At 45.3% G+C, this 26,060-nt stretch overlaps 1 protein-coding gene across 4 annotated transcripts in view; it reads right to left on the reverse strand.

Annotated features, from left to right (window-relative positions):
• Positions 1 to 26,060, reverse strand: part of KLHL5 (kelch like family member 5) — a 78,299-nt gene that overhangs the window by 11,585 nt on the left and 40,654 nt on the right. For all 4 annotated transcript variants that reach the window (XM_056125618.1, XM_056125620.1, XM_056125619.1 and 1 more), the window contains exons 5-7: positions 20,459 to 20,671; positions 8,555 to 8,741; positions 1,207 to 1,431 (exon numbers count right to left, since the gene is read on the reverse strand). In XM_056125618.1, the coding sequence (XP_055981593.1) occupies positions 1,207 to 1,431; positions 8,555 to 8,741; positions 20,459 to 20,671 (625 nt within the window). The remainder of the gene's footprint in view (positions 1 to 1,206; positions 1,432 to 8,554; positions 8,742 to 20,458; positions 20,672 to 26,060) is intronic.

Raw genomic sequence — 26,060 nt, forward strand, 5'->3', positions numbered from 1 at the left:
AGAACCACTTGTTTTCAAATAGAAGAGAATTCTCTTATGAACTTCATATAATTCTCACTATAAATAACTTAAGACTTAGCTCCAAAAACAGTAAAATAAGACAAAAAATTCAGAATTCTTATTAGATAGATCAGTACTAACAAAGTTTAGAAACTCATCAAGTTTTTTTTTTTTTTAATTACAGCTATTTTAAACCTTCTCAAACCACAAGCTGACCACAGGGACAGAATCTTTCCTGCGCTTGCAACCAATCCCGTTAGTAAAGTGCCCGAGCTCCTCACATTTAAGAGGAATCTATTTCTCAATTCTTTTTCTCCTGGCTTTGGGCCACACCTGGTGGTGCTCAGGGCTTGCTCCTGGCTCTCTGCTCAGGGATCATTCCTGGTGGAGCTCTGGGGACCAAAGGTGGCGCTGGGGATCTACTCAGGTCAGCCACGTGCATGGTTGAGTGCTCAACCCATTACATGATCACTCCAGTCCCAGAATACATTTTTTTTTAAAGGGAAATAAATTGATAGCACAAAACCACTTATACAAATTGAAAACATGCTCCCACATTTTAGTCAAGTCTTACTGAACTAGGATGATTTGCAATCTTTTTTTTCTTTTTAAATTTAATTTGTTGCTTTTTGGATCACACTGGCGATGCTCAGGTGTTACTCCTGGCTCTGCACTCAGAAATTACTCCTGGCGGTGCTCAGGAGACCATATGGGATGCTTGGGATCGAAGCCGGTTTGGCCATGTGCAAGGCAGATGTCCTGCCCACTGTGCTATCGCCCCAGCCCCCAGAGAGCATTTTTAAAGTTGGTGATCAGTTTATCAATCCATACTAAAGTCCTTCCAGATGTGTCGATCTATCTTTTTGTTTTGGGGCCAACTCAGAGGTGCTCAGGGCTTCCTCCTGGCTGTATGCTCTGGGATCATTCCTGGCAGGATCCGGGGGACTATATGGGGCACTGGGGATCGAACCTGTCCCTTACCAGCTTATCCTACCTCCCCTGCCACCACGTCTTTATTCCCACTTGTGCTTATCACCCACGCTGATGCACAAGCTGGTTTTCTCTGCGCCTGCTTCTCGGGGAATAGGGAGCTCGGGTGGGATCGCCCGGTGAGCACGGGCTGCTGACTCGGCAGCGCCACACCCGTCCTCATCTTATCCCTGGGCAAGATCTGCAGGGAAGCCCGAGCAGCAGCGTCTCACTCACCGAGGCCATGCCTGTGGGTGGACATAGGCGGCATCACGCTCCACGTTTTGGTTTTGGGGTTGTAGCACTCGACAGTGTTGAGAGTCTTCAGACCGTCTCTCCCGCCCACCACATACAGCTTGTCATCCAGCACCGCTACGCCGAACTGCAGCCTCCTCCCATTCATGGTCGCCACTGGGGTCCACATATTTGTGCGGAGATCATACTTTTCGATGCTGGTCGCTCCTTCAAATGAATACAGACACGTCAGGGGAAGTAAAAGCTATGATTTAGGAGATCATACACACAATACAGTCTCATCAGCTCTGACCAGACTCTGATTAAATTCCTGCAGGCCTCGGCAAGATCTGGCCACTCCTGGACCTCACCTCCACTCAATTCTCCAGATGCAGGTACCGTATTTCACCACATAATCGGCACAGATCTTTATTTATTTTTGCTTTTTGGGTCACATCTGGCGATGCTCAGGGGTTATTCCTGGCTCTGCACTCAGGAATTATCCCTGGCAGTGGTGGGGAACCATATGGGATGCTGGAGATCGAATCCAGGTCAGTGGTATGCAAGGCAAAACACCCTACCTGCTGTATTATCACTCTACCTGCTGTACTGTCACTCTGTCCTGGCATAGATTTTATGTCTAAAAAAATATTTAGACCATGCCCATTATGTGTAGCTTTCAAAACACAGTTATAAGTCAATCAGGGGACTGATGAAAACTTTTAATGATTATGCAGTGAAATATGGTATTAAAAAAAGGTCAGGCTTGAGGAGGCAGAGAAGCAAGGACCGGAGTAAGACCGAGGGCAGGCTGGTATGACAGAAGCCATGGAGGGAAGTTTATTTCAAACACTGCTGACAAGATCGAGTCCAGTGAAGTCCCAAAAGTTGGGCTGAGTTGAGTTTAGTGACGCAGAGGTTGTGGGTGACGTGAGGGGAAGAGGCTGTGTCTGTGTGCCTGAGACTCAAACACGAGGCAGACAGTGCAGGTGAGTCTTCTGTGCAGCTCAGCTACAAAATGGAGGAGGAAAGTGGGTTTTTCCCAGGTGGGCTGAGAGAGGTTTTTTTTACCTTGCTCTTAGAATTGCCTGAGGGGCGGGAGCGAGGCTACAGCAGGTAGGGCCCCTGCCTTGCATGTGATGGGCGCAGGTTCGATCCCTGGCATCATCCTATGTGGTTCCCTAAGTACTGCAGGAATAATTCCTGAAGTAAAAGCTGACCTGAGCACTGCCGGGTGTTTGTTGAAAGGCTAATAACAGGAAGGAAAGCTGTGAGGAAAAAGGATCAGAAAGGAGAGCAGAGGACCTGGTTCCCAGCAGCAGGGAAGGAGGGCACGTGAGGCTGGCTTGCCCAGGAGCGGGGAATACACCTGGCTGGCTGCAGGGGTGCAGGGTAAGTCCCCCAGGGCCTGTGCTGGCACACCCCGAGTCTGGGAAGCTTAGGGAGTCTGATGGTGGGGGCATTTCTCTTTTAGTAACTCATTCCAGGCACTCATTTGTTTTCCTGATAAGGTGGGCAGTCGAGGCTAAGGGGGAAAAACTGACTGGTTTTGAGGCGACACCTGGCAGTGTTCGAGGATCAGATGGTCCCAGGAATGGACCCTGGGCCTCCTACGTGCAAAGCCTGCACTGAGTCTCCATCTCTTTCTCTTAGGCCCATCAACAATCTTTCTTTATAAATTTAGACGTTTTTATAAACAACTTTATACATTAATAAATAATTTTATAATTCTATATATCTCTATAAATTTCAGATTTTATTCATCCATTCATTTTTTTTTTTTTTTTTGCTTTTTGGGTCACACCCAGCGATGATCAGGGGTTACTCCTGGTTCTGCCTTCAGGAATTACTTCTGGCGGTGCTTGGGAGACCATACGGATGCCAGGGATTGTACCTGGGTTGGCTGAGTGCAAGGCAAATGTCCTACCTATCCACTGTACTTGGCGTTCCTCGCACATTCATGGAGGTGCTGAACCAGTCGATCGTATTCCTCGTCAATGTTGTCAACAATGGCATCTTCCCATGTTGCCGCAATAGTACCAAAGAGTTCCCAGTTGGTGGTCGTTCTGGGAGTTCTCTTTTTGAACTTTGCAGCCCTTTCTCCCCGCTCTGTGAAGTAGAATTTTGCACGAAGGAGACGGTGGTCCGATCCCGTTCGAAATTTTGGGACAACAGCGACATCAGTCAGGCAAAACCGTCGATTGAATATGATGTGGTCTATTTCGTTGTGGAATCGTCCACCGGGAGACTCCCATGTCCATCGTTTAGATTCTGCCTTCTGGAACTGTGAGTTACCATGAATGGTCTTGCTCGACATGATGAACTCAGACAGTCTCTCACCCTGTTCGTTCCATTCTAGGCCATGGGTTCCGATGTGAAGTTCTTCAGCTGATCTTCTCGGTCCTATCTTGGCATTAAAATCACCCACAATGATCTTGTAGAAGGTGTGGTCTTCTTTATAGAACTTCTCTAGCTCCATGTAGAACTTCTCGATTTCTCTTTCATCATAATGAGATGTTGGTGCGTAGACAACGAAGATAGAAACTGCAGGCAGTGAGCCACATCTATTCAAATGTAAACGTCCGATTCGGGTTGTTAGGCATAGCCAAGAGAGAGATAGCCACAAAAAGTCGCCTATCTTCGAAAACTCTTGAGCTAATTCGCCAGCGTGGTTTGGCGCATGCCTCAGGCAACCGCAAGCTAACGTCCGAGCTTGCAAAGCAGTGCAGAGATGCGATCAAGGAAGACCTCAAAGAGAGAAGAGCAGAAGTACTGGTAGATGCGGCAGAAGCCGGGAAAAGTATTCGTAACGCCCGCCTGTCCTTCGCCAACTATAAGACCAAGATGACTGCCCTCCGACGTCCTGATGGATCCACCACATCCTCCAGAACGGCAATGGAGAAGATTATCCATGACTTCTACTCAAATCTCTTCGATAGCCATGTCCACTTGCCGACATACCAAATTCCACAGGATGGGTATGTCGTTCCCAACGTTCTCCCTTCCGAAATCCGACACGCCATTTCGTCAGTAAAGAAGCAAACAGCACCCGGCCCAGACAAGGTCAGACCTGAACACCTGAAGAACCTGCCGTCAGTACTCATCAATACACTGGCTCGGCTCTTCACTCGCTACCTGTCTGAATGCAAGGTTCCATCTCAATGGAAAACCAGCAGGACCGTACTACTGTTCAAGAAGGGAGACATCCATGACATTGGCAACTATCGCCCGATCTGCCTATTGTCTGTCATCTACAAGTTGTTCACTCGAGTCATCCTGAATAGGATTGGCAGAACACTAGATGAAGGACAACCATGTGAGCAAGCAGGGTTCCGCAAAGGATTCAGCACCATCGACCATATCCACACGATAACCAAACTCATTGAGGTTTCTCGGGAGTTCAAGATGCCGCTCTGCTTAACGTTCATTGATTTAAAGAAGGCCTTTGATTCTGTTGAGACGGAAGCGGTCATTGAAGCCCTAGCCAATCAGGGCATTCAAGCCCAATACATCAGGATCCTCCGTGAGCTGTATTGCGGATTCACTACCAGGATCTCACCATTCTACAAAGAAGTGATCGTTGATGTCAAGAGAGGGGTGCGGCAGGGTGATACCATTTCACCAAAACTCTTCAGTGCCACCCTCGAGAACATCATGCGACGACTGGAATGGGAAGGAATGGGAGTGAAGATAGATGGTCGGCAACTACACCACCTCCGCTTTGCTGATGACATTGTTTTAATAACACCAAACATCAGCCAAGCGGCACAAATGCTGGCCGACTTTGACCGTGAGTGTGGAAAGGTAGGACTACAGCTGAATCTTACGAAGACAATGTTTATGAGAAACAGCCTTGTTCCTGACGCCCCATTCGCTCTCAATGGAACGACCATCTCCGAATGCAACAGCTATGTGTACCTAGGTCGAGAGGTCAACATGACAAATGACCTGGCACCCGAGCTGCGCAGGAGGAAGAGAGCGGCTTGGAACGCCTTCAAGAACGTCGAAGAAATAGCTAAGAGGACGAAGAACCTCCGGCTCCGGGCACATCTCTTTGATTCCACTGTTCTTCCTGCATTAACATATGCCTCAGAGACCTGGGCCCTACGCAAACAAGATGAGAACGCCATTCAGGTCTCCCAAAGAAGAATAGAAAGAGCTATGCTTGGAATATCACGTTTCACTCAAATGAGAGAACGAATCCGGAGTTCTGACATCCGTCGACGATCAAGGATCAGGGACGCTGTCTCATTTGCCAAGGTGTCGAAAATCAGATGGGCTGGTCACGTAATGAGATTTAAAGACGACCGTTGGACTAGAGCTGTTACTGATTGGATTCCACGGGATGTCAAGAGACCGCGTGGCCGCCCACCTACCAGATGGTCAGACTTCTTTGTCAAGGTCATGAACGATCGGTTTGAGGCCCTCCATGTTCCCGGAGCGAAGAGATGCCATTGGGCTACACTAGCACGCGACAGGGACAAATGGAGACGTTACTGGCGCCCGCTCGAGCAAATCGACGACTAACGGGAAGTTAAGTGATTAAGTGATTAAGTGATCCACTGTACTATCGCTCTGGCCCTGAATTTAAATTTTTTGAGGAGTTGGAGTGATAGTACAGCAGGTAGGGTACTTGCCACACATACGGCTGACCCGGGTTCAATCCCTGGCATCCCATAGGTTCCCCCGAGCACTGCTGGAGATAATTCCTGAGCATCGCCAGGTGTGACCCACCCCATTTTTTAAAAATTTAAATTAGGTTTAGATTTAATCACTGAGCAGTCATATAGTCTATAAATTTGTTAACTAAAATGTTTCTGACATTGAACACAAATATTAAGAAATAATTTGAAAGATGTACTCTTTAGAAAAGCAAATGTCCCCAAGCCACAAAATGCCTTTTTTTTTTTTTTTTTTGCTTTTTGGGTCACACCCGGCAATGCACAGGTTATTCCTGGCTCTGCACTCAGGAATTACTCCTGGCAGTGCTCAGGGGACCATATGGGATGCTGGGAATCGAACTCAGGTCGGCCGCGTGCAAGGCAAACACCTTACCCCCTGTGCTATCGCTCCAGCCCCCACACAAAATGCTTTTTAATGGCAAAATTCTATGTCAAAATTTGGAGCCTCCCTCATTTACACTGAGGATTAATCATTTTTTTTTAAAGCACAAAAAATATTTTAATATTTCTTGGTGGCTACACCTATTTCAAATGGTCAATTTATTTGCTGAGTTCTAGGCTAAACCATATAGAAAGCAGGCAAAAACAAGGGCGAGGTGAGAGGGGGCTTCCACAGCTGGGGAAGTTCTCTTGGTAAACTGACACCTGCAAGGGGTGGGCAGCAGTTTGTGCCAGGAGCTCAGTGTTGGGAGCAGAGCACGTCCATGAGAAGGAACCCTGGGTGCAATCCGCTTGGCATGGGAAGCCTGGCATATCCTGTGAACGAGGCAAGTGGGGCCGGAGCAGCAGATGGATCTGGGTGAGGAAGGAGGCGATGCCAGGGAACTGCATGCGCATCAGGGATTCAAGGGGAAGGGGCGAGCAGGCTTACCAAGAGAGAAATTATCCAGATGAGATTCTGGCACGGGCGCGGAGCCTGGCCAGGGGGGAAGCTGATGGTGTGTACTGAGTGTGCTGCCCTATTGGAACTACGGATAGCGATCTTGCAATCACAAAGTGTTTTACTACACTCATTTTCTATGTGTGCATGTGTGGTTTTCTCACCTAGGAGCTGAGAGGCAGAAATGGTGTCTCTGGGCCCCTACATAGTACTAAGTATCTTCCTCAAAACCAGAACCTCAATATGACACTAAGATATGAAAATCGGGGCTGGAGAAATAGCACAGTGGGTAGGGTGTTTGCCTTGCAGGCGGCCGACCCGGGTTCGATTCCCAGCATCCCATATGGTCTCCCGAGCACCGCCAGGGGGTAATTCCTGAGTGTTGAGTCAGGAATAATCCCTGTGCATCGCCAGGTGTGACCAAAAATAGCAAAAAAAAAAAAAAAAGAAAAGAAAAGAAAAGAAAAGAAAATCAACATTCATACTACACTGTTACAAAACCTGCAAAGTTTATTTGGATTTTATCAAGACTCCCAAGTATAACCTTATAGTCCAAGATAAATCTAGGAGGACAGAGTTAAACACCTGCAGGGGCCTTGTCTTCTCCACTGATCTGAAACAATCCCTGACGTCTGGAAATGCTACCGACAGACAAGCTACTACAGAGAACGCCCTCACCATGGATTTGCCTGGCATCTCTGAGTAACTTCTGAATTACAGAACCTGGATTTGGTTATAGGCTTTCAGTCAAGTAGGACAGAGGTGCTGGGGCTGAGTTCTTAGCAACTCACTCCACCCCCCCCCCCCCCACACACACACACTCTATTGTTACTTTAGCCTCATTACCAACAAAGTTACCTTTTAAAATCTGTTTTAATGTTAAGCACCATGATACTGTTACTGGTGGGGGTTTCATGGATACAATGTTCCAAACCACTTCCCTCCACTACCCCTGTGCGCCCCAAACTCAGGTCTGTACAAGTTTTGGCATTCTACTGCCTTTGGGCATTTGTTATTTCCTATGCTGGATGTCCCTTATTATAAATCTTTCTCTGTTCCTCTCCTCCTGACTTATTTCACTCTGCATCTTAAGCTCCAGACCCACCCATGTGGCAGCTAAGATGCATGAATTCCTCTAATCTGGAAGTTTTTCCCGCCCCAAATCAAGGCAGTGTACATTGCAAAGATTTTAGTCTTTGTGACTAATAAGTGGCAGTTGGCTGGGAGATGCTCTGAGCCTGAATATCTTGTTCTTGAGCTTTCAGCTCACCAGCCTCAGTTATTACCAAAATCATTTTCAACACCATCCATCTCCTGTTGGGTGCCGAGTATGTAGGAGCCACAGCTGTGCTGCTTAAGGGCGGGAGAAAGTGAGCCGTGACCCCTGGCAGCCCCAGTGCTGGCCTTGGGACTTCCCCCATCTAATGACAAAGATTGAGGGTAGATGTGCTCAGACCTTATGTGGTGTCAGGGATCAAACCCAGCTGGGTGGACTGTGTGCAAGGTAAGCACCCTACCCGCTGTGCTATTGCTCCAGCCCTCTCCAGGTGCACTCTTACTATTCATTATGAATTCTGAAGCTGACGCAATCCCAGATGGCAAGGTGCCTCCTCCCGTGCCCCTAAACCTGTCTCCACAACTCACTTCCTGGCCCTTGAAGACCCAGCCGAGGCCAAGTCGGTAACTTTTCCTGTCCCCAACCTGGAACAGGCTCTCTCTCCAAAGGATCACGCAGATCACTGACTGAAACCCCTTCCCCCACTTGGCTGAGCGTGAGGAGCCTTCCTACCTTTGGTGGAGTCCATCCCGCCGACGGCAAACAGTGTGCCCACGGTGGACTTTCGGGGCTTGGTGCGTGGGCTCTGCAGCAAGGGCCGCCGCTCCGGCAGCAGGTGGTACTTCATGGCCTCCATGATGAGCTTCTGACACTCGATGTCATCCCGGAACAGGGCATTGTTTTCCATGTCGGCCAGAAACTGGAAAGGAACAGCAAGAGCGGACACTGAAGGACCGAGCAAACAGCATGGCTGGAACAATTGAACTGCACTGTTCACAGGTGGACCTCTACTGGTTAACTGCAATAGGCAACACGTAGGAAGTTCACACCTTGCATTTCATTGACAAACATAAATGGAGGACAATAGGGATCATATTCTAATATCTTAATAATGCTCATCTCTGAATAGTGGAGAAACGGTTCTTTTTTATCCTCAGTGATTTCTTTTTTTTGGGGGGTGGGGACTTTTACTTTTCCCTTCGTGTTTTTTTTAAAAAACTATTTTCCTGGGTTTTCCAGATTTTCTAAAATAAATCACTTTACTTTTAAAACAGAAGTTATTCTGAGAGTCATTTTAAGGAGTTGAGTAGACTGCACTAACCTAACTTTTTTCTAGAGACCATTCAAACAATAACCAAAACTAAAGGTGTGAATTCAATAAATAATTGTGCAGGGACTCTCTCTCCACATGGCCACTCTCTGTGGCCACGAGCCGCTTTCCCACTCTGGCCTGCAGCCGCCACATACAGACACATGAATGAGAGAACAGGGCCACCAGGCTGGTTGGTGATCGGTCAGTCACCATTTATTCCATTCTCCCCACACACCTGTTCCAGTCTCATCCTGCCCCTCATTCCCATCTCCTCTTGTCTCTCATGCTAGCATCTCCCTGAATCTAGTCTCCCTGCATCTAGTCTCGCAGCCTTAGGCTAGAGCCCAATCTCCAAGCATTGGGGGTAGCAACCACACCTAGGTCAGACAGCACCACATCAACATATGTAAAGCCCTTCCCTTCCTTCTGGGGAAGCTCTTCTAGGACAGAGACCTCATCCTGCTAAGAGATCTGCTCAAGGGTGGAATTTCCTCTAAGGACATACTTCTCCTTTCTTTAGTCCATGAACAATCATCTTAGATTTATTTCTTAATAATCTCTCTAGTCATTCTGTCTAGATACAGTAAAAAAAATGTTAATCTTATAGGGTGACTCTCTTGGGAACATCTCACTATAGATCCCAGACCAGATTAGTCCTTCCTAATCTTAACAGGGTCCTTGTCCAGTCACTTCTCTTTGGATCATGAAAATTCATCCAGGACCATGCTCTTAGCTTAGCTGTCCTGACCTGTGATCTCTGCAGTGGCCACCTCCACAGAGAGAGAGCTGTGAGTACCTCAGAGCCTGGGGAATGACCCCACACCCTCACATGCAGCCCAGAGACCAGGTTCATGGAACCCTTGGGGACACCCCTCCCCCACAAAAATTCCCATATTTAGGGGTTGGAAAGATAGAACAGTGGGTAGGGCACTTGTTTTGCACGTGGTTTGATCCCTGCATCCATTATCGTCTCCAAGCACTACCAGGAGTTTATGGCACTTGGCCTGTCCCATTTTGATGCCAGGGTAGCTCACAGCTTGCCCTGGTCCATCCAGTCCCTTCGTTAGGACCCTGCTTTGGGGGTGCTAGAAACTAAGAGCAACTGAGGCTTACGTGCAGTAAATATGACAGATGCCTAAGAGTAAATGTTATTTGGAATTAATTCCCAAGTTATAAAAGCACAGCATTAACTCTCTGTGTCTATACAAAAAGGACATAGCTCTAAAGTACACTATGCAAAGGACATAAGGGAAAGAGAAAAGCAATTTCACTGGCATGTACAAAATCCAGAGTTCTTAGAAGGATCTGATCTTACAAGTCATAGGGTCTGATTTGGGGATATACTAGAGGAGAGGTTAAAGATAAACACAGAGGAACTGGAGTGCCTTGGGAGCACTGTGATAGGAGTAACCCAATAAACCGAAGCTCCCCATGACAAGGCAGAAAGGACAAACCAATGTTATTCTACAAAATGGACCCAATTCTTCAGAGGCCAATAACCCCAATGGTGTTGTGCCAAATTAACAACTCCCCCCTCCCCACACATACCCATGTGAAGGGTCAAACCACTCTGCTTCCTAGGGGGAATCAATGAAGCTCTCCAGACTCCAGAGGCCATGCCTAGTGATACTCTGGAAACACTGGATCGGCAGTTCAAAAGGCATCAAAGGACTTGAAGCTGTACACAGGCCTCTGGTATGGTGGACCACCAGGATCATATTCAGTAGCACTTGGGGAGGTCACTGGGCTACGGATGGCAGTGCTTTGGGGGTGGGGTCATGCACCAGCAAACCCTAGAGCTCTCTCCCAGAACCTGCTGTCCTGACCTGTGATCTCTGCAGTGGCCACCTCCACAGAGAGAGAGATGAGAGTACCTCAGAGCCTGGGGAATGCCCCCACACCCTCACATGCAGCCCAGAGACCAGGTTCATGGAACCCTTGGGGACACCCCTCCCCCCACAAAAATTCCCATATTTAGGGGCTGGAAAGATAGAACAGTGGGTAGGGCACTTGTTTTGCATATGGTTTGATCCCTGCATCCATTATCGTCTCCAAGCACTACCAGGAGTTAATATAGCCAGGAATAATCACTGAGCGCTGTAGGATAACATTAGATTGTCTGTGCTCCCTTGCCACAGGGAGCTTAGGTTTATTGGGTTACACCCATTACAGAGCTCCCAAGGCACTCTCCGATTCCTCTGTGTTTATCTGTAACTTCTCCTCTGTGCTCTACTTCCTCTATCTGTTAATCACTTATATCCCCAAATCAGACCCTGTGACTTGTAAGGTCAAATCCTTCTAAGGACTCTGGATTTTGTACATTCAAGTGAAATATTGCTTTTTCTCTTTCCCTTATGTCCTTTGCATCGTTTACTTTAGAGCAATGTCCTTTTTGTATAGACACAGGAAGACAGTTAATGCTACGCTTTTATAACTTGGGAATTAATGACTTCAAATAACATTTACTCCTGGGCATCTGGTCTACTTGACAGCCTCAGCAGTCCTTAGTTCCTAGCACCCCAAAAGCAGGGTCCCGACGAAGGGACTGGATGGACCAGGGAAAGCTGTGAGCTACCCTGGCATCAAAATGGGACAGGCCAAGTGCCATAAAACTTAACTATAAGCTAAGAGCATGGTCGTGGATGAATTGTCATGATCCAAAGAGAAGTGACAGGACAAGGACCCTGTCAGGGTTAGGAAGGACTAATGTGGCCTGAGATTTGTAGTCTGGGATCTACAGCAAGATGTCCCTAGGAGAATCACCCTATAAGATTAATATTTCTATACTGTGTCCATATAAAATGACTAGAAAGATTCTTAAGAAGTAAATCTAAGATGATTGTTTATGGACTAAGGAAAAGAGAAGTATGTCCTTAGAGGAAATTCTACTCTTGAACAGATCTCTTAGCAGGATGAGGTCATTGTCCTAGAATTGATTCCCCAGAAGGAAGGGAAGGGCTTTACATATGTTGATGTGGTACTGTCTGACCTAGGTGTAGTTGATATCCCCAATGCTTGGAGATTGGGCTCTAGACTAAGGCTGCGAGACTGGGTGTGGGGAGACTAGCATGAGAGCCAAGAGGAGATGGGAATGAGGGGCAATGTAAAACTGGAATAGGCGCCTGGGGAGAATGGAATAAACGGCGACTGATCACCAACCATCCTGGTGGCCCTGTTCCCTCCTTTATGTATCTGTTGGAGGTGGTTGCAAGCTGGGTTGGGAAAGCGACTCATGGCCACCAAATGCATGTGGCATGAGAGCTCATGCCACATAATATTGAATACATAGAGCAGCACCAGGTGTGGCCGCAAAACAAAACAAAAACACCCAACAAAATAATAAAATGCCACGCTTCCCTGAAACCTCTCTCCAATGACATACTTTATACAAATACAGAAATACAGTGCATTTTGTTGCTTTGTCTCCTTCATTTAGGCTATGGGTCTATGTGAAATTAGTTTTTTTTAATCCAGAGTATAGAATTAGGAATATTTAAATTTTCTTCCAGATAGCTGCACACCAGCATTTATTTGGTAACCACCTATACTCCTGGTCACATACTGCATTTTACATAGATTTCAAAATGTATAATGTATGTTTTGATATTTGTTTTGGGGCCACACCCAGCAATGCTCAGAGCTAACTCCTGATTCTGCATTCAGGGATCACGTTTGGAAGGGCTCAGGGGACCCTGTATGGAGCAGGGGTCAAACCAGGGTCAGCGCGTGCGTGGCAGGCACCTCATCTGCTCCTGCTTTCTTTCCAGTTCCTGTATTCTGATTCTTTTTGTTTGTTTTGAGGTGACACCCAAAATTCTCAAAGGTTACTCCTGGATCCACTGCACTCAGGAATTACTACTGGCAGTGCTCAGGAGATCATAGGGGATGCCAGAAATTGAACCTGGGCCAGGTGCATGCAAGGCAAGCACCCTACCTGCTGTACGATATCTCTGGCACTGTTTCCTGACTCTTTATTTCCATTTCACAGGTCTATTTTTCTTTCTGTTCTAATACTACATTTCATAGTGTCTTTATAGCATACTCTGAAGTCTACTGTCACTGTTCATTTTCAAGGTTTCATAGTCTGTTTCATAACTTTGAGCCTTAATTTCCACGGAAATTAAGAAAAACTTATCTAATTTTCCCTCACCATCTATGGATTCTTCTGAAATCACAACAGAATCTGCATTAAATTGATAAATATAGGAACAAGTATCATTTTTTCTTGGTGGGCGGGGCAACCTGTTGGCAGTTGGGAGACCACGTGGTGCTAGGGATGGAGTCGACGCCCTACACAGCCTGTGCTCCAGCCCTCAGACCTGTCTCCCCAGGCCCAGAATTTACAATATATCTCAACACTCTGCATTTGAGAAACTTTTCTGTAGATTATATAGCCTTCTTGCCATAGGCATCATACCTTTCTATTCCTACACATCTTCTTCTTTTGCTACTAGGAATCACTAGCTTTATTTTACCTACGTTTTGTTGAAGGAGATCACTGCATATTTTTACTGCAACCTACTATTTTACACATTCTCTTACTGAACTCTCACTGAGATATATGCAATCAGCATACTCGGCAGGCAGGGGAAGCTGACATCTTTTCCCTACTGTATATAGCAGTGATTCTGCTTTTATTTTACTATTGCAATTGCCAACACCCCACCCCCAGCCCCCAAGCAATGCTAAATTACTTGGGTGGGAGCCCTATTTTCTGGTTTGAAATGATAGGGTGTTTTAGTATTTTGCTATTCAGGAGAAGAGTTGCTATGGTGTTTAGTACTTTACTTTTATTCTATTTACGCTATTTTCTTTTTTGCTTATTTTCATTTAGTTGTTTGTTTTGCCGCTGCTGTTCATGGTGCTGGGGAGGAAACACGGGGTCACAGCACAAAGCAATCACCTACCACTGAGCCACCATCCCAGTCCAACATTATTTTTTAAGATTTTATTTATTTTTGGCTTACAATACATATGTTTCTTTGGAATATTATTCCAACAAGGCATCCATCACCAGGGACCTGTCTCCCTCTCACCCACTGTCCTCCTCACTTGGCCCCCAACTCAACTGTGTGTGGATCAGTTCACCGCTGTGTTGCCTTTGGGTCTTTGCTGCTGTCTCTCTGTGTATCGTTAGGCGCCGCGTGTCAGAGAGATCACTCTGTCTCTATCCTTAATTCTCAACGCCCAGTCCCTCTTGGGAGCTCTGAGGAAAAGTCAGTGGGTTCCTTCCAAACTCCTTTTCTCTATCTATGGCCATGAGTACGGAGAAGCTGCTAAAAGCGCAGGGCTGGGACGAATGGAGATGTTACTGGTGCCTGCTCAAGTAAATCGATGAATAGTGGGATGACAGTGACAGTGACATGGACATGATAGTACAGCATCTTTCTCCTATGCATAAGGCTGCTATAAGCTACTGATGACTTACCTTGTAATAATTGACCTCAACAGATCAGAGACCAAAATGATTTCTGTTTCCCAGGGAACTAAACCTCTGTGGTCACAGCACTAGTATGCTTTTGATATACGGCTGAATTTAATCGGGTTTCTTTAGAACTTTATTGGCAAAGCTTTCAGATCATGTAATTCATCCATTTCAAGAACAAAGTGCATTCTAGAAAATTTACCAAGGAACACCAAGGACAAGTTTTGAACATATCATTCCCCTGACCAGATCCCAAGCGCCCTGTTCTCTGCTCCTCCCGGCTGCTTTCAGCTGTCCCGAGACTGGCCTGTCCCTTTCCATTTCCTTTCCTACAGCTGTCAGCTAAGTCCGCCAGTCTGTGGCTTCCTGGTCTCAGCTCTCACCGAGCATGCTCAGCTCCCGCTGGTTCTTTGTTCCTTTTCTCTGTCGAGTAATATTTATGTTCTACGGCAGGCCGTATTTTCACTTAGGCTGCTTCCAGTTTGGGGCTACTACGAATAAGGCTGCTAAAAGCATTCAAATGTCTTTACGCGATACAGGTTTTCACTGCTCTTGGGTGAGTTACGCTGAACTTGTAAGTGACAGTCCAACCGCTGCCTAAAGAAGGGGTCACACCATCTGACACTCCGGCAGCCGTGCCCAGGAGGGCGCCTGTTTCTCCACGTCCTCACCAACAACTGTGACAATGTCTCCTTTTATTTTAGCCACTGAAGTGGGTGAAAATATGGCTTTCTTTATGTTTCCCAAATGAGTAGTAATGTGGAGAATATGCTTATGTTTTCTGATAATGGAAAAGAAGAAAAAAGTCTCTAAGAATCGTCATTGTGAAAAGGTCTGTGGCATTTAGAAATCAAGAACAGCATGCTAAAGACAAAAAAAATGACATAAGCTTCAGGACTATACTGGAATTATTAATTATTCAATATTCTATTTATGTGCACAAAGTAAAGTCATACTTGTGACAGAAATCATTAATGGGTATCCACTGAGTAGGCTCATTTAACCAATGTTTATACTATTTGTATCATATGTAATTGTTTTAGTACTTTCTAAATAATAATAAATGAGAAAATTACATAAAAAAGGAATGTTTGGGGAAATGTAATAGCAAATAAAATGTTAAAAATCCATTCCAAACATACTGACAGTTTCCATAATTTATGAATAATGGGATTAACTGTATTTAAGGAGAGATAAAATAAAATAAAAATGAAGTTATTAATCCAAGTATTAGCATCAAGGATATGATACCAGATAGTGTTGGAAAGATTATTCAAAGGGCCAGAGAAAAGGCTGGAAAGGAACTTGATGCGGGGCTGGGAAGTACGCTTCCACTGCAGGAGGCAGGGTTCGATTGCTGGATCACGTCAGGTTCCCCAGGCCCCAGTTCTGCAGAAAGGACCACTAATCACTGCCGGCTGTGTCCCCAAAACAAAGGGACAGAGAGTACGCCATAAAATATACATACTCTGAATTGTAGGTGAGCATTACATGTCTTCTCTGCTATAAAATAACAACAAAGTATGAAAATGAAAACATTGAATTTTTTTTTAAATTTTCCATTTGTAATTTCTCTCTTTTGCCCGGTGGTGCTAGAGAACAAACCTCAGGCCTCCTGTATGTGAAATGTCCATGTACTACATCTTTAACCCCCTCGACGTTTTCTCTTTTTTCACATATGTATACTACAACTAGTCTTTAGAACTGTTCTACCCAATACTACACACACCAGACTTGCTCCTGGCTCTGCACTGGGATCACTCCAGGTATGCTCTCAGAGGACCAAATGGGGTGCCAAGGATCAAACCCAGGTTGGCTGCATGCAAGGCAAGCACCCTACCCACCGTACTACTGCTCTTGCCCTTCAAAATTTTTAAATATTAAAACCTTACTAAAGTATAAGAATGCTAAGGGGAAGTACAGACTAACCTATAATTCTGACTTTTAGTAGAAAGTAAGACTGAGAACAGACTAGTGAAGACCAAGACATTAACCATACAAGGTAACCCTTGAAAACATTAAGAATTAGAGGTATCAGGGTGGGACATGGGTAAAGCATTTACCCTGTGTGCAGCTGACCTAAGTGCGATTCCCAGAGCCACTTATGGTCCCCTGACCCCTGCCAGGAGTAATAGCTAAGCACAGAGGTAGAAGTAAGCCCTGAGACTTATGGGGTATGGTCCTAAAAAACAATCTGGAGTGATAGTATAGTGCGAAAGGTGCTTGCTTTGCACGCAGCCAACCCAAATTCGATCCCTGGCACTCCCTGTGAACCCCCAAGCCAACTAGGAGTAATCCTGAATGCAGAGCCTGGAGTAACCCCTAAGCATGTTGGGAGTGGCCTCCAAACCAAATGCAGGTGTCGAAATTGTTTTGCACTTATGTCCTAGTGTGTCCATCCATATTTTGAAAATACGGGATTTTAAAATAAAGTCTGGGTGCTTTCAAAGGTAGCATAAAGGCACAAAGTAGAATAAAGGCTCAGCGGCATATAATGTTCTGTCTTGTGCGGGAATGTGGCCCAATCTCATGCCGAAACCAAGTGAAACAGGAAGAACACAAAAACGTATCTTCTGGATGACACGGAGTTAAAGAAAAAAGAGGGACAGGTACATCAAAGCGCTCATGTGGTAAAGGATTACAATCTCATGTGTTGTTGCCTCCATCTTACCCAACTGTGAGAGACACTATCACAAAATTACTGTGTGAACTGAGTCTCTTTTACCTAGCTGAGCAGAATGTTCCAGATAAACAGAGGAGGGTAAATTCTCCTTGAGAAAGACACTACTTCACATATCCTGAATTCTCTAGGTAACTGGGCCTAACGCTAATTTTTCGGTCTAAATCCACCTGTCGTTTGGGAAGCATCAGATGGTTTTAATAGCTCTCCTACTGGCTCTCTTCTAAACAGACGGCTGCTATCTTTCCACAGAGGCAAGCGTTCCCCGCATCTCAGGTGTGAGTATGGCTTCTCGCCCCCAGCTTGTACATCAAAGCCTGCATCGAGCACCAGGGCAGACCCACCCAATCCCTAACGAGCCCCGTCTATTCTAAAGCTAGCACTGCTCATTCTAATTCTGCAGACTCCCCCTCTGGTATAAACTCACAATATTCTGATGACGTCTTTTTCATAGAAAAGCAAACTACTGCTCAGAGGAGTGGAGGAGCTGTGTAAACACTCTGAGGCAACCCGGCTTCACTCCCACTCCTTGAGCCCCAGCATTCCCCCCCTGCCGCCCCCCCCCCATTCACCTGAGGGCTTTGAGAAACACCATTTTCTAGGCCACCACTACCCCCCACCCCCAGACCCCTCCTGCACTTCTACTCTGCAAACCACTGACCTAATTTGGCGGGCTTTGGTTGATCTTACAGGTTTTAGTAACACTGTATCACTATGCTCCCTTTGTTCATCCATTTGCTCCAGTGGGCACCAGTAACGTCTCACAACAAATTGTGAGATTTGTTGTTAGTGTTTTTGGCATATTGAATACGTGGGGAGCTTGCCAGGTGGGATACTCTCGGTAGCTTGCCGGGCTCTCCGAGGGGGTGGAGGAATCGAAGCTGGGTCGGCCACATGCAAGGCAAATGCCCTACCAAGGCAAACGCCCTACCCACTGTGCTATTTCCTTCTTGATCCTGGAATTTTTTTTTCCTGGGACAGGGTTGGGGCTTTGGGCCACACCTAGCAGTGCTCAGAGGTCATTCCTTGCAGGGCTTGGGGGCTATAAGCATAATTCTGGGAATAGAACCAGAATCTCTGGGTGTTCTCTTCTCTCTCTCTCTCTCTCTCTCTCTCTCTCTCTCTCTCACACACACACACCAGTCCTTGTATCTTTTTTTAATTATTTAAAAAAAAATAAAAAATTCCATGCTTAATTTTTTATTTTTTGTGGTTATTTTGTTTTGGGTCCACACCCAGCAGTGCTCAGGGTTTATTCCTGGCTCTGCGCACAGGGATCACTCCTGGCGGGGCTCTGGGTACCATGCGGGGTGCTGGGAATCAAACCTGGATGGGCTGTGTGAAGACAAGTGCCTTACCCACTGTACCCTCTCCATCCCCCTGGGCCCCTCTGGCAAAGCTCTCCAGTTACTCAGGCAGCTCTGGGGAGACTGCCGCAAATATTGGTGTTTCCTTGATAGAGGCCCTGGCTCAGCTGAGCAGTCTGATCCTTGAAGCAACAGAGGGATTCCAGAGCAGCACTTACCACTCCCGTGGGTGATGTGGGACATGCCCCAAAGTGGGGCAAGATCTTGGCGATGCAAACTTAAATCGAGTCCAAGTATTAGATCCAGTACCTCGTGCTCAATAGGTGGGATCTGGTGTCACAACCAGAGCTGGGACGGCTGGGGTGTATGTGCCCACTCCACCAGCCGAGACACGGCATTGCAAGGGGCAATAAAACTGCTTTGTACTCTTTTTAATCATGAGCAGTGCTCAGGGACTGCTGCTGTGTGTGGTGAGGCACCGAGCCTTACGATACTGTCAGTGAGCAACGACAGGGTTTCGTGCACCCCGTGTTCCAACTCCACCCCCTCTGCCACTTTCCTCGGGATCCCTTCCCAACTGCCCTTGGTTAGCTCAGTTTTGTGGCACAATTCTCAGGTTTTGTTGTCTCTGGCCATTTGTTATTCCCAAACTGCATTTCTTTATATTCCACATGTGAGCGACGTTTTCTCTCTGTCCCTCTCTTTCTGGCTAACGGCTCTCAGCATGCTAAAAAGCTACTCCTGCTGCAGTACTTGGGTGGGGGAGAGTTGCTCTGGGTGCTGCACCCAGGGCAACTGGAGGTGCTGGGGGTCCAATCTAGGTCTCCTACCTGCAAAGCATCAACTTCACTCCTTTGAGTCAGCTCCCCAGACTTCCATACTTTCCTTAAAAACTATTCTATAAACAATGTGGTAATACTCTAACAGATTAACATATGACCAAGGCTTGAGGCTGGACACCTGCTCGGTATACAAGAAAGCCTGGATTCAATCCCCAGTACCATGAGGTCTTGAGTATCACTGGGAGCAATCCCCAAGCACCGAGACAGGAGTAGCCCCCAAGCACCACAAAATTTGGTTCTCCCCAAATTATCACCATTCACGCTGTAAAAATAGAATTATAATAAATATTATTATTATTTAGAGCAAATATTGTTTCAGAGAGCACTTTTCTTTTGGGTGGAGGGGAGGAGCTCCTGGTTCTGTGCTTAGGCATCACTCCTGGCAGTGCTGGGGTGCCAGGGATCGATTGGCGTCAGCCTCGTGCAAAGCAAGTGCCTTAATCCCTATACTATCATTCTAGCACCTCATCGAGAATGTTCCTGATCATCACAATCATCTTGAAATAGCCAAAGAGGAAGTTATTGCTACAGGAAAAATGCAGAAACTAAGGAATGCAAACACGCCAACGGACAGAGCTCTAAAATATCACAGTGCAAACTATAATTCTGTATTTTACACTGACAAATCTCCAGAATCCTGCATGAGCAAGTATTTCATAAAAACATGGCTAATGAATTCATCTAAATTTTCTAGTTCCCAATTCTAGTTCTCCCTTTATTAGTAGTAGTCTGCCAATTCTCTTTGAATCACAGGGTAAGTTAATAGTTGAGTCAAATCAAAGTACTAACCCAAACCAGTAATTTTATTTAATTGATGCAGTTCAGGGAACCAGACCTAGTGTGCTGCAAAATTTAATTGATGCAGTTCAGGGAACCAGACCTAGTGTGCTGCAAACCCAGTGTTCAGGGAATTCCTCAGCTCACTTGCTTTCCCCCACACACAGAAAATCAGTGTGAAATCACCTTATTGGTCAAATAAGAGAGACCATATTTAGGCAACAGTGTTAGTATGAAACACCTGTTTGCCACTGCAAGAGGACACTGACTTTGTATCATCAAAAAGGGTTTACCTGTGGCGCAAGAAGAGGTAGCCTAATGTAAGCCAAAAGTTTACTGAGATCTTTCCGCCTCTGTTCCAAGTCATGACGAACCCAAGTCAGAAGGGCATTCAATATCGTCTCTTCATTAGGGATATTCATGTCATCGCTGGCCAAGAGCTTGGCAATTTCACTGGCTGGGAGTAACACGAATTCCTGGTTTCGAATGACTTCCATGAAATGCTCCTGTAAGAAACAATACAAGTAACATTCCTTCTGTGCATCAGAGCTCACTGCAGATGACTTGGTTCTGGCCAAATACTAGGATCAAGCCTCTGAGAATCTGCAAAGGGAGATAAGACTAATCTTACATACAAGGCAATGACCTTTGTTAGGCCATTCCACTCAACAATCTCACTCTCTAGGATGCAAGGTTACAAGTCTTAATATGTGGATTGTTTACATAGTTATAACAGAAATGCAAAGACTAACATCCATTCTCTTAATGCTTTTCTCGTATTTCCTAATGTGCTATGCTGTCTCAGCACACAGAATTCTAATAAAAGAGTTAAGGTTGTTACAATTAGAATCAGAGGTGAGAACCATCAATAACTCTTTGATATTAAAATAAGAATTATTATTTCCCACAGAGCCTGTAGTAACTCAGCTTAGGTGTGGATCTAAAATATATCTTGGGTTGACATTCCTTTCAGCAGAAATTCCTAAAAGGAAAGTCACATGTAAATAATTAACTAAATTCAATTGCTTCAATTTATCGTGATTTGTTAAAGATGCCCACATAAATCTGTTTTAAATGACTAATTATCATTTCCAGAAGCATATTTTAAGAAAACCTCAGTACCAGAATGACTCTGAGCAACTGTTCTACTTAACTGTGTACTGACATTATGAAATGACTGGGAGGCCAGAAAGGCAGCGCATGGAGTCACCTGCCTTGCACATAGCTGGCCTCACTTCAATCCTTAGCATCCCCTGGTCCCCTTGAGCGTGACTAAGAATGACCCTTGAGCATGGGCCCAGGGCCAGCCCCCAAACCTCTCCCCCCCCACCCAAATCACCCGGCAACACATAGCAAGAGCTATGAAAGTGATGCGCTAACCCTACTACTTGCTTAATCCATAATAATTTATGAGGAAAAAAGGGCAGGTTCCTTTCCTTATTATTTATAGTGGTTAAAAAATGTAAATTAGTCCAAATGTCTGCAAGGGGGTCATAACTTCAAGAAATATTAAGCATTTCGAAGAAAAAGATTACAGAGACATATGGGAAGATACTTATATGTTAGGTGAGATGCAGAAAGAGTAAAAAATCAACATCTCTAATTGTCCAAAAGTACAATACTAACATTAGGTACTATCATATTTACAATCTGTCTTAATTGCATTTCATCAACAAGAAAAGATATATATATATACATATATATATTCTATTTTTTTGGTGTGTAGGGGTCACATTCAGCTGTGCTCAGGGTTTACTTCTAGTGGGGCTCAGGAAACTATATGGGATGCTGGGGATCAAATCTGGTTGGCTATATGCAAGGCAAACACTCAAACCACTGTACTATCTCTCCTACCCTCTGCCCTGTTATACCTTCTTTTGACTACTTATCTGCTAACCTATTTCAGAACAATGCCTTCTAGTATAATTCATAGTGAGAAAAATTTAAGTAAACTGCTTTACAAAAATGTACTGCTTTACACTCTTTATAATAGCCAGAAACTGGAAGAAACCTGAGTGCCCAAGAACAGATGACTGGTTAAAGAAACTTTGGTACATCTACACAATGAAGTACTATGTAGCTGTTAGAAAAGATGAAGTCATGAAATTTACATACAAGTGGTACAACATGGAAAGTATCATGCTAAGCGAAATGAGTCAGAAAGAGAGGGATAGATATAGAAAGATTGCATTCATCTGGGGGATATAAAGTAACAAAATATGAGATTAATACCCAAGAATAGCTGAGATCAGCACCAGGAGGATTACTCCATAGCTTAGAGGCCAGCCCGGCATTCTAGGGGAAAGGGCAGCTCAGATAGAGAAGGGAGCACCAAATAAAGGGTGTTTGGAGGATCCTCCCAGGAGGGGAGATGCATGTCGAAAGTAGACTATGGACTGAACATGTTTGCCACTCAATGCCTCTTTTGCAGACCACAACACCCAAAAGGAGAGAGAGAACAAAAGGGAATGCCCTGCCACAGAGGCAGGGTGGGAGGGGGGGATGGGGGGGATATTATCCATGGTGGTGGAAAATGGGCACTGGTGGAGGGATGGGTATCTGATCATTGTATGATCGAAACCCAAGCACAAAAAATTGTAAATCTACAACTGTACCTCATGGTGTTTCACTAATAATAAAAAAAAAAAGAATGTAAGAACGGGGAAAAAAATGTACTGCTTTATTCTGAAATTGGTATTTCAAAACATTTCTATTATTTTCTGAGTTTGGAAGGTGTAATGGTGGTGGGATTGGTGTTGGAATGTTGAACATAATAAATCATCATAAACAATTTCAACAAAAAAATCTTAATTATTTTCCTAGGTTTTCTAGATCAAAAAACAAAATTTAAACTTTCAAATTAAATCTTCACATTCACAGTAGTCAAAACACGGGATCCACGTAAATGCCCATCAATGGCTGCCCAGGTGAAGGAGCGTCCATGCACATACTCAACTACTTGGCTCTTACGGATGCAAGGGGCTGAAGAAACAGTGCGACAGGCAGGGTGCTTGCTTTGCACGTGGCCAACCCAGGTTCCATATCTGGCACCAAGTATGGTCCCCAGAGCATTGCCTGAGTGATCCCTGAGCACTGCTGGGTGTGGCCCAGAAACCAAACCAACCAACAACACAACACAGCCACGCTCAACACAGTAAGAGTGGATGAAACTCGGGGTGAACAGAAGCTAAATCAGGCATGGGAAAAGACAGTTACCAGATGGTTTCACTCACATATAAACAACCAAAGCAGATATACTAGCAAGAGAGAAACAATCTTAAAAGACCGAACTGTAGAGTGGCAACCAGAGGGAGAGAGGAGGGAAATGGGTAGAGGGTCTTTTAGACAGTGTGATGGCTTTGAAATGCTGGTGGTGAGTTCTTTTTTGGGAGGAGGGGAGAAACCCAACAATGCTCAGGTGTTCTGCATTCCATATTGCTCCTGGCGGTGCTTGGGGGACCATATGGGGTGCCAGGGATATCAAACTCTGGTCGAGGACATGCAAGGCAAGCACCCTACCTACTTACTACCTCCTCTAGCCTGGGTGGTTATTTCTTACAAAGAGATGCAAAGTTCTACTCTCGCAACGGTTTTTTGTTTGTTTGTTTGGGCCATACCTGGTGATGCTTTGGGGGATTACTTCTGGCCCGGGATGACTCCTGGTGTTGCTATGAGGGCTGTATGAGATGCCGAGGATCAAACCTGGGCTGGCCACGTGGTGCAAGGCAAACACCCTACCGCTGTACTATTGCTCCAGCCCCCCTCCAAATAGTTTAAGCCTATGGGAAATCAATGCAACTTGATTAAACATGAAGTTAAATGCCTGAAGGTCTGTCCTTCATAAATTTTATTAATTATATGACTGCAAAGTTTTCTAGACATTTCTGTGGTGCTGAGTGCTGCGGGTCCCACTCATTCAGTGGCAAACAGAATGAGGGTGCTCCATCCAAGTTTCCCCTCAGGGGACAGTCCAAGGTCACACAGCTCACGGAAGCAGCTGGACCACACCTGCCAGACAGTCTCAGCCTGTTCATGGTTCAAGCAATGGGCACATTCCCAGGCACATTCCTGAGCCCCTTCTCCTCTGGGATAGTTGGTAAGCAAATGAAATTACGGAGGGACTTGTTTAAACAGAAGACTGAAATTTGCTATACATTTTATTCAGTTCCCATAGTAACTATTCAAATCAGACAACCTCCCTTGAAATTAGTTACTGTTATAAGAATTCAATTCCATGTCTCTGCTGTAACTAAATAATGTCAAATAACGGCCTGGAGTCACACAGAAGTACTACCACTAATTGGCTATAAAAACAAGTCTTAAAACAGAACCCAATCCTTGGATTCTAACTGAAGAACTGAGGGAGAAAACGGGGAAGAGGGATAGAGGGTCCAGCAAAGGAAGACTGGGGGTACCCTGGTGGTGGGTTATGGGGCGACCCATATTTGAGCAGGTGTGAACCTGTCCTCCTACAATGGAGAGTGCAGTAAACATGATCAAAAGGAAAGGAAACAGCTTTAAAAAATTTCAACCCTGGGGCCAGAGAAATAGTGCTGGAAGTTAAGAAATGTGCCTTGCACTCAGCTGGCACAGGTCTAATCCCCAGCACTGGATACGGTCCCCCAAGGACTGCTAGGGTCAATCCTGAGCACAGAGGCAGGATTAGTCCCCAGCACTGCCAGATGTGGCCAGCAAACCCAAAAATAAACAAAAGCAAGCTAATTTATTCCAAGTCATCATCGCTGTCTTTTTCTTCTTTTTTTTGTTTTGGGGCCATACCCGGTGATGCTCAGAGATTATTCTTTTTTTTTTCTTTAAATATGTGAATCCCTTTGCTCATGGAACACTCCCGACAGGCTCACGAGACCATATGTGGTGCTGGGTTAGAACCTGGATGAGATGAATGCGAGGCAAATGCCCCACCCACTGTAGGACTGTAGTATCTCTCTGGCCCCTTATGTTCCAAGTGTTAAAGTAGCAATTGTGCCTCTACACTGACAACAGATGAGATGTAAAAGCATTCAACTTTTTCCATGTGAACAAAACTCCTTAAGAGAGAGGATATTACTCAAGCTATGAAATCTCAGTCCCTCTTTTTTCCCCCTGTAGGGGGCATCAAACCCAGGGTGTCACACATGCAAGGCAAGCACTGGTACTGCTAAGCTACCATGACTTTTTTTTCCTTTTTGGGTCACACTAGTGATGCCCAGGGGTTAGTACTGGCTCTGCACTCAGGAATTACTCCTGGCGGTGCTCAGAGGACCATATGGGATGCTGGGAATCAACCCGGGTCGGCTGCTTGCAAGGCAAATGCTCTACCCGCTGTGCTCTATCACTCCAGTCCAACTATACCCTCACTCTCATGTAATGATTATAAGGGGTAAAATCCTAATTACCTTCATCTTCAAAAAATCTGAATGCAGGATATAAGGGAATTTTTTTTAAATGTTCAAGACCGAAGGGAGAAATCTTTCAAAGAACTTTCTTTAGAATGTATAATCTGGGGCCAGAGAGATAGTACAATGGTTAAAACACTTGCCTTGCATAGAGCCAGCCCTGAGAACAGCCAGGAGAGCCCTGAACATAGAACACAAGCCCTGAGCATGGTCAGGCGTGGCCACCACCTTCTACTGCCTCAAAAATAAATAAATAAGTAAATAAATAAATAAATATTATCCCAAAACCAATTCCCATGTACTGGGTCTGCACAGTACTGTCTTGTGTTATGCTCTATCTCTGAGGCAGCTGTCCATCATGCACAAGAAATGTTTCTAAGAAGTTATTACACCATAAGGAGAAATAAAGAATCATAAAAGTCTGCTTTTGTCTGAATGCCTCTGTTCACTCAAATAAATCTCTACCATGTTGAGCACAGTAAAACCATACATGAAGGTA

Source organism: Sorex fumeus, unplaced genomic scaffold (assembly GCF_029834395.1).
Source record: "Sorex fumeus unplaced genomic scaffold, SorFum_2.1 ptg000055l, whole genome shotgun sequence".
Taxonomy (NCBI): Eukaryota; Metazoa; Chordata; class Mammalia; order Eulipotyphla; family Soricidae; genus Sorex; species Sorex fumeus.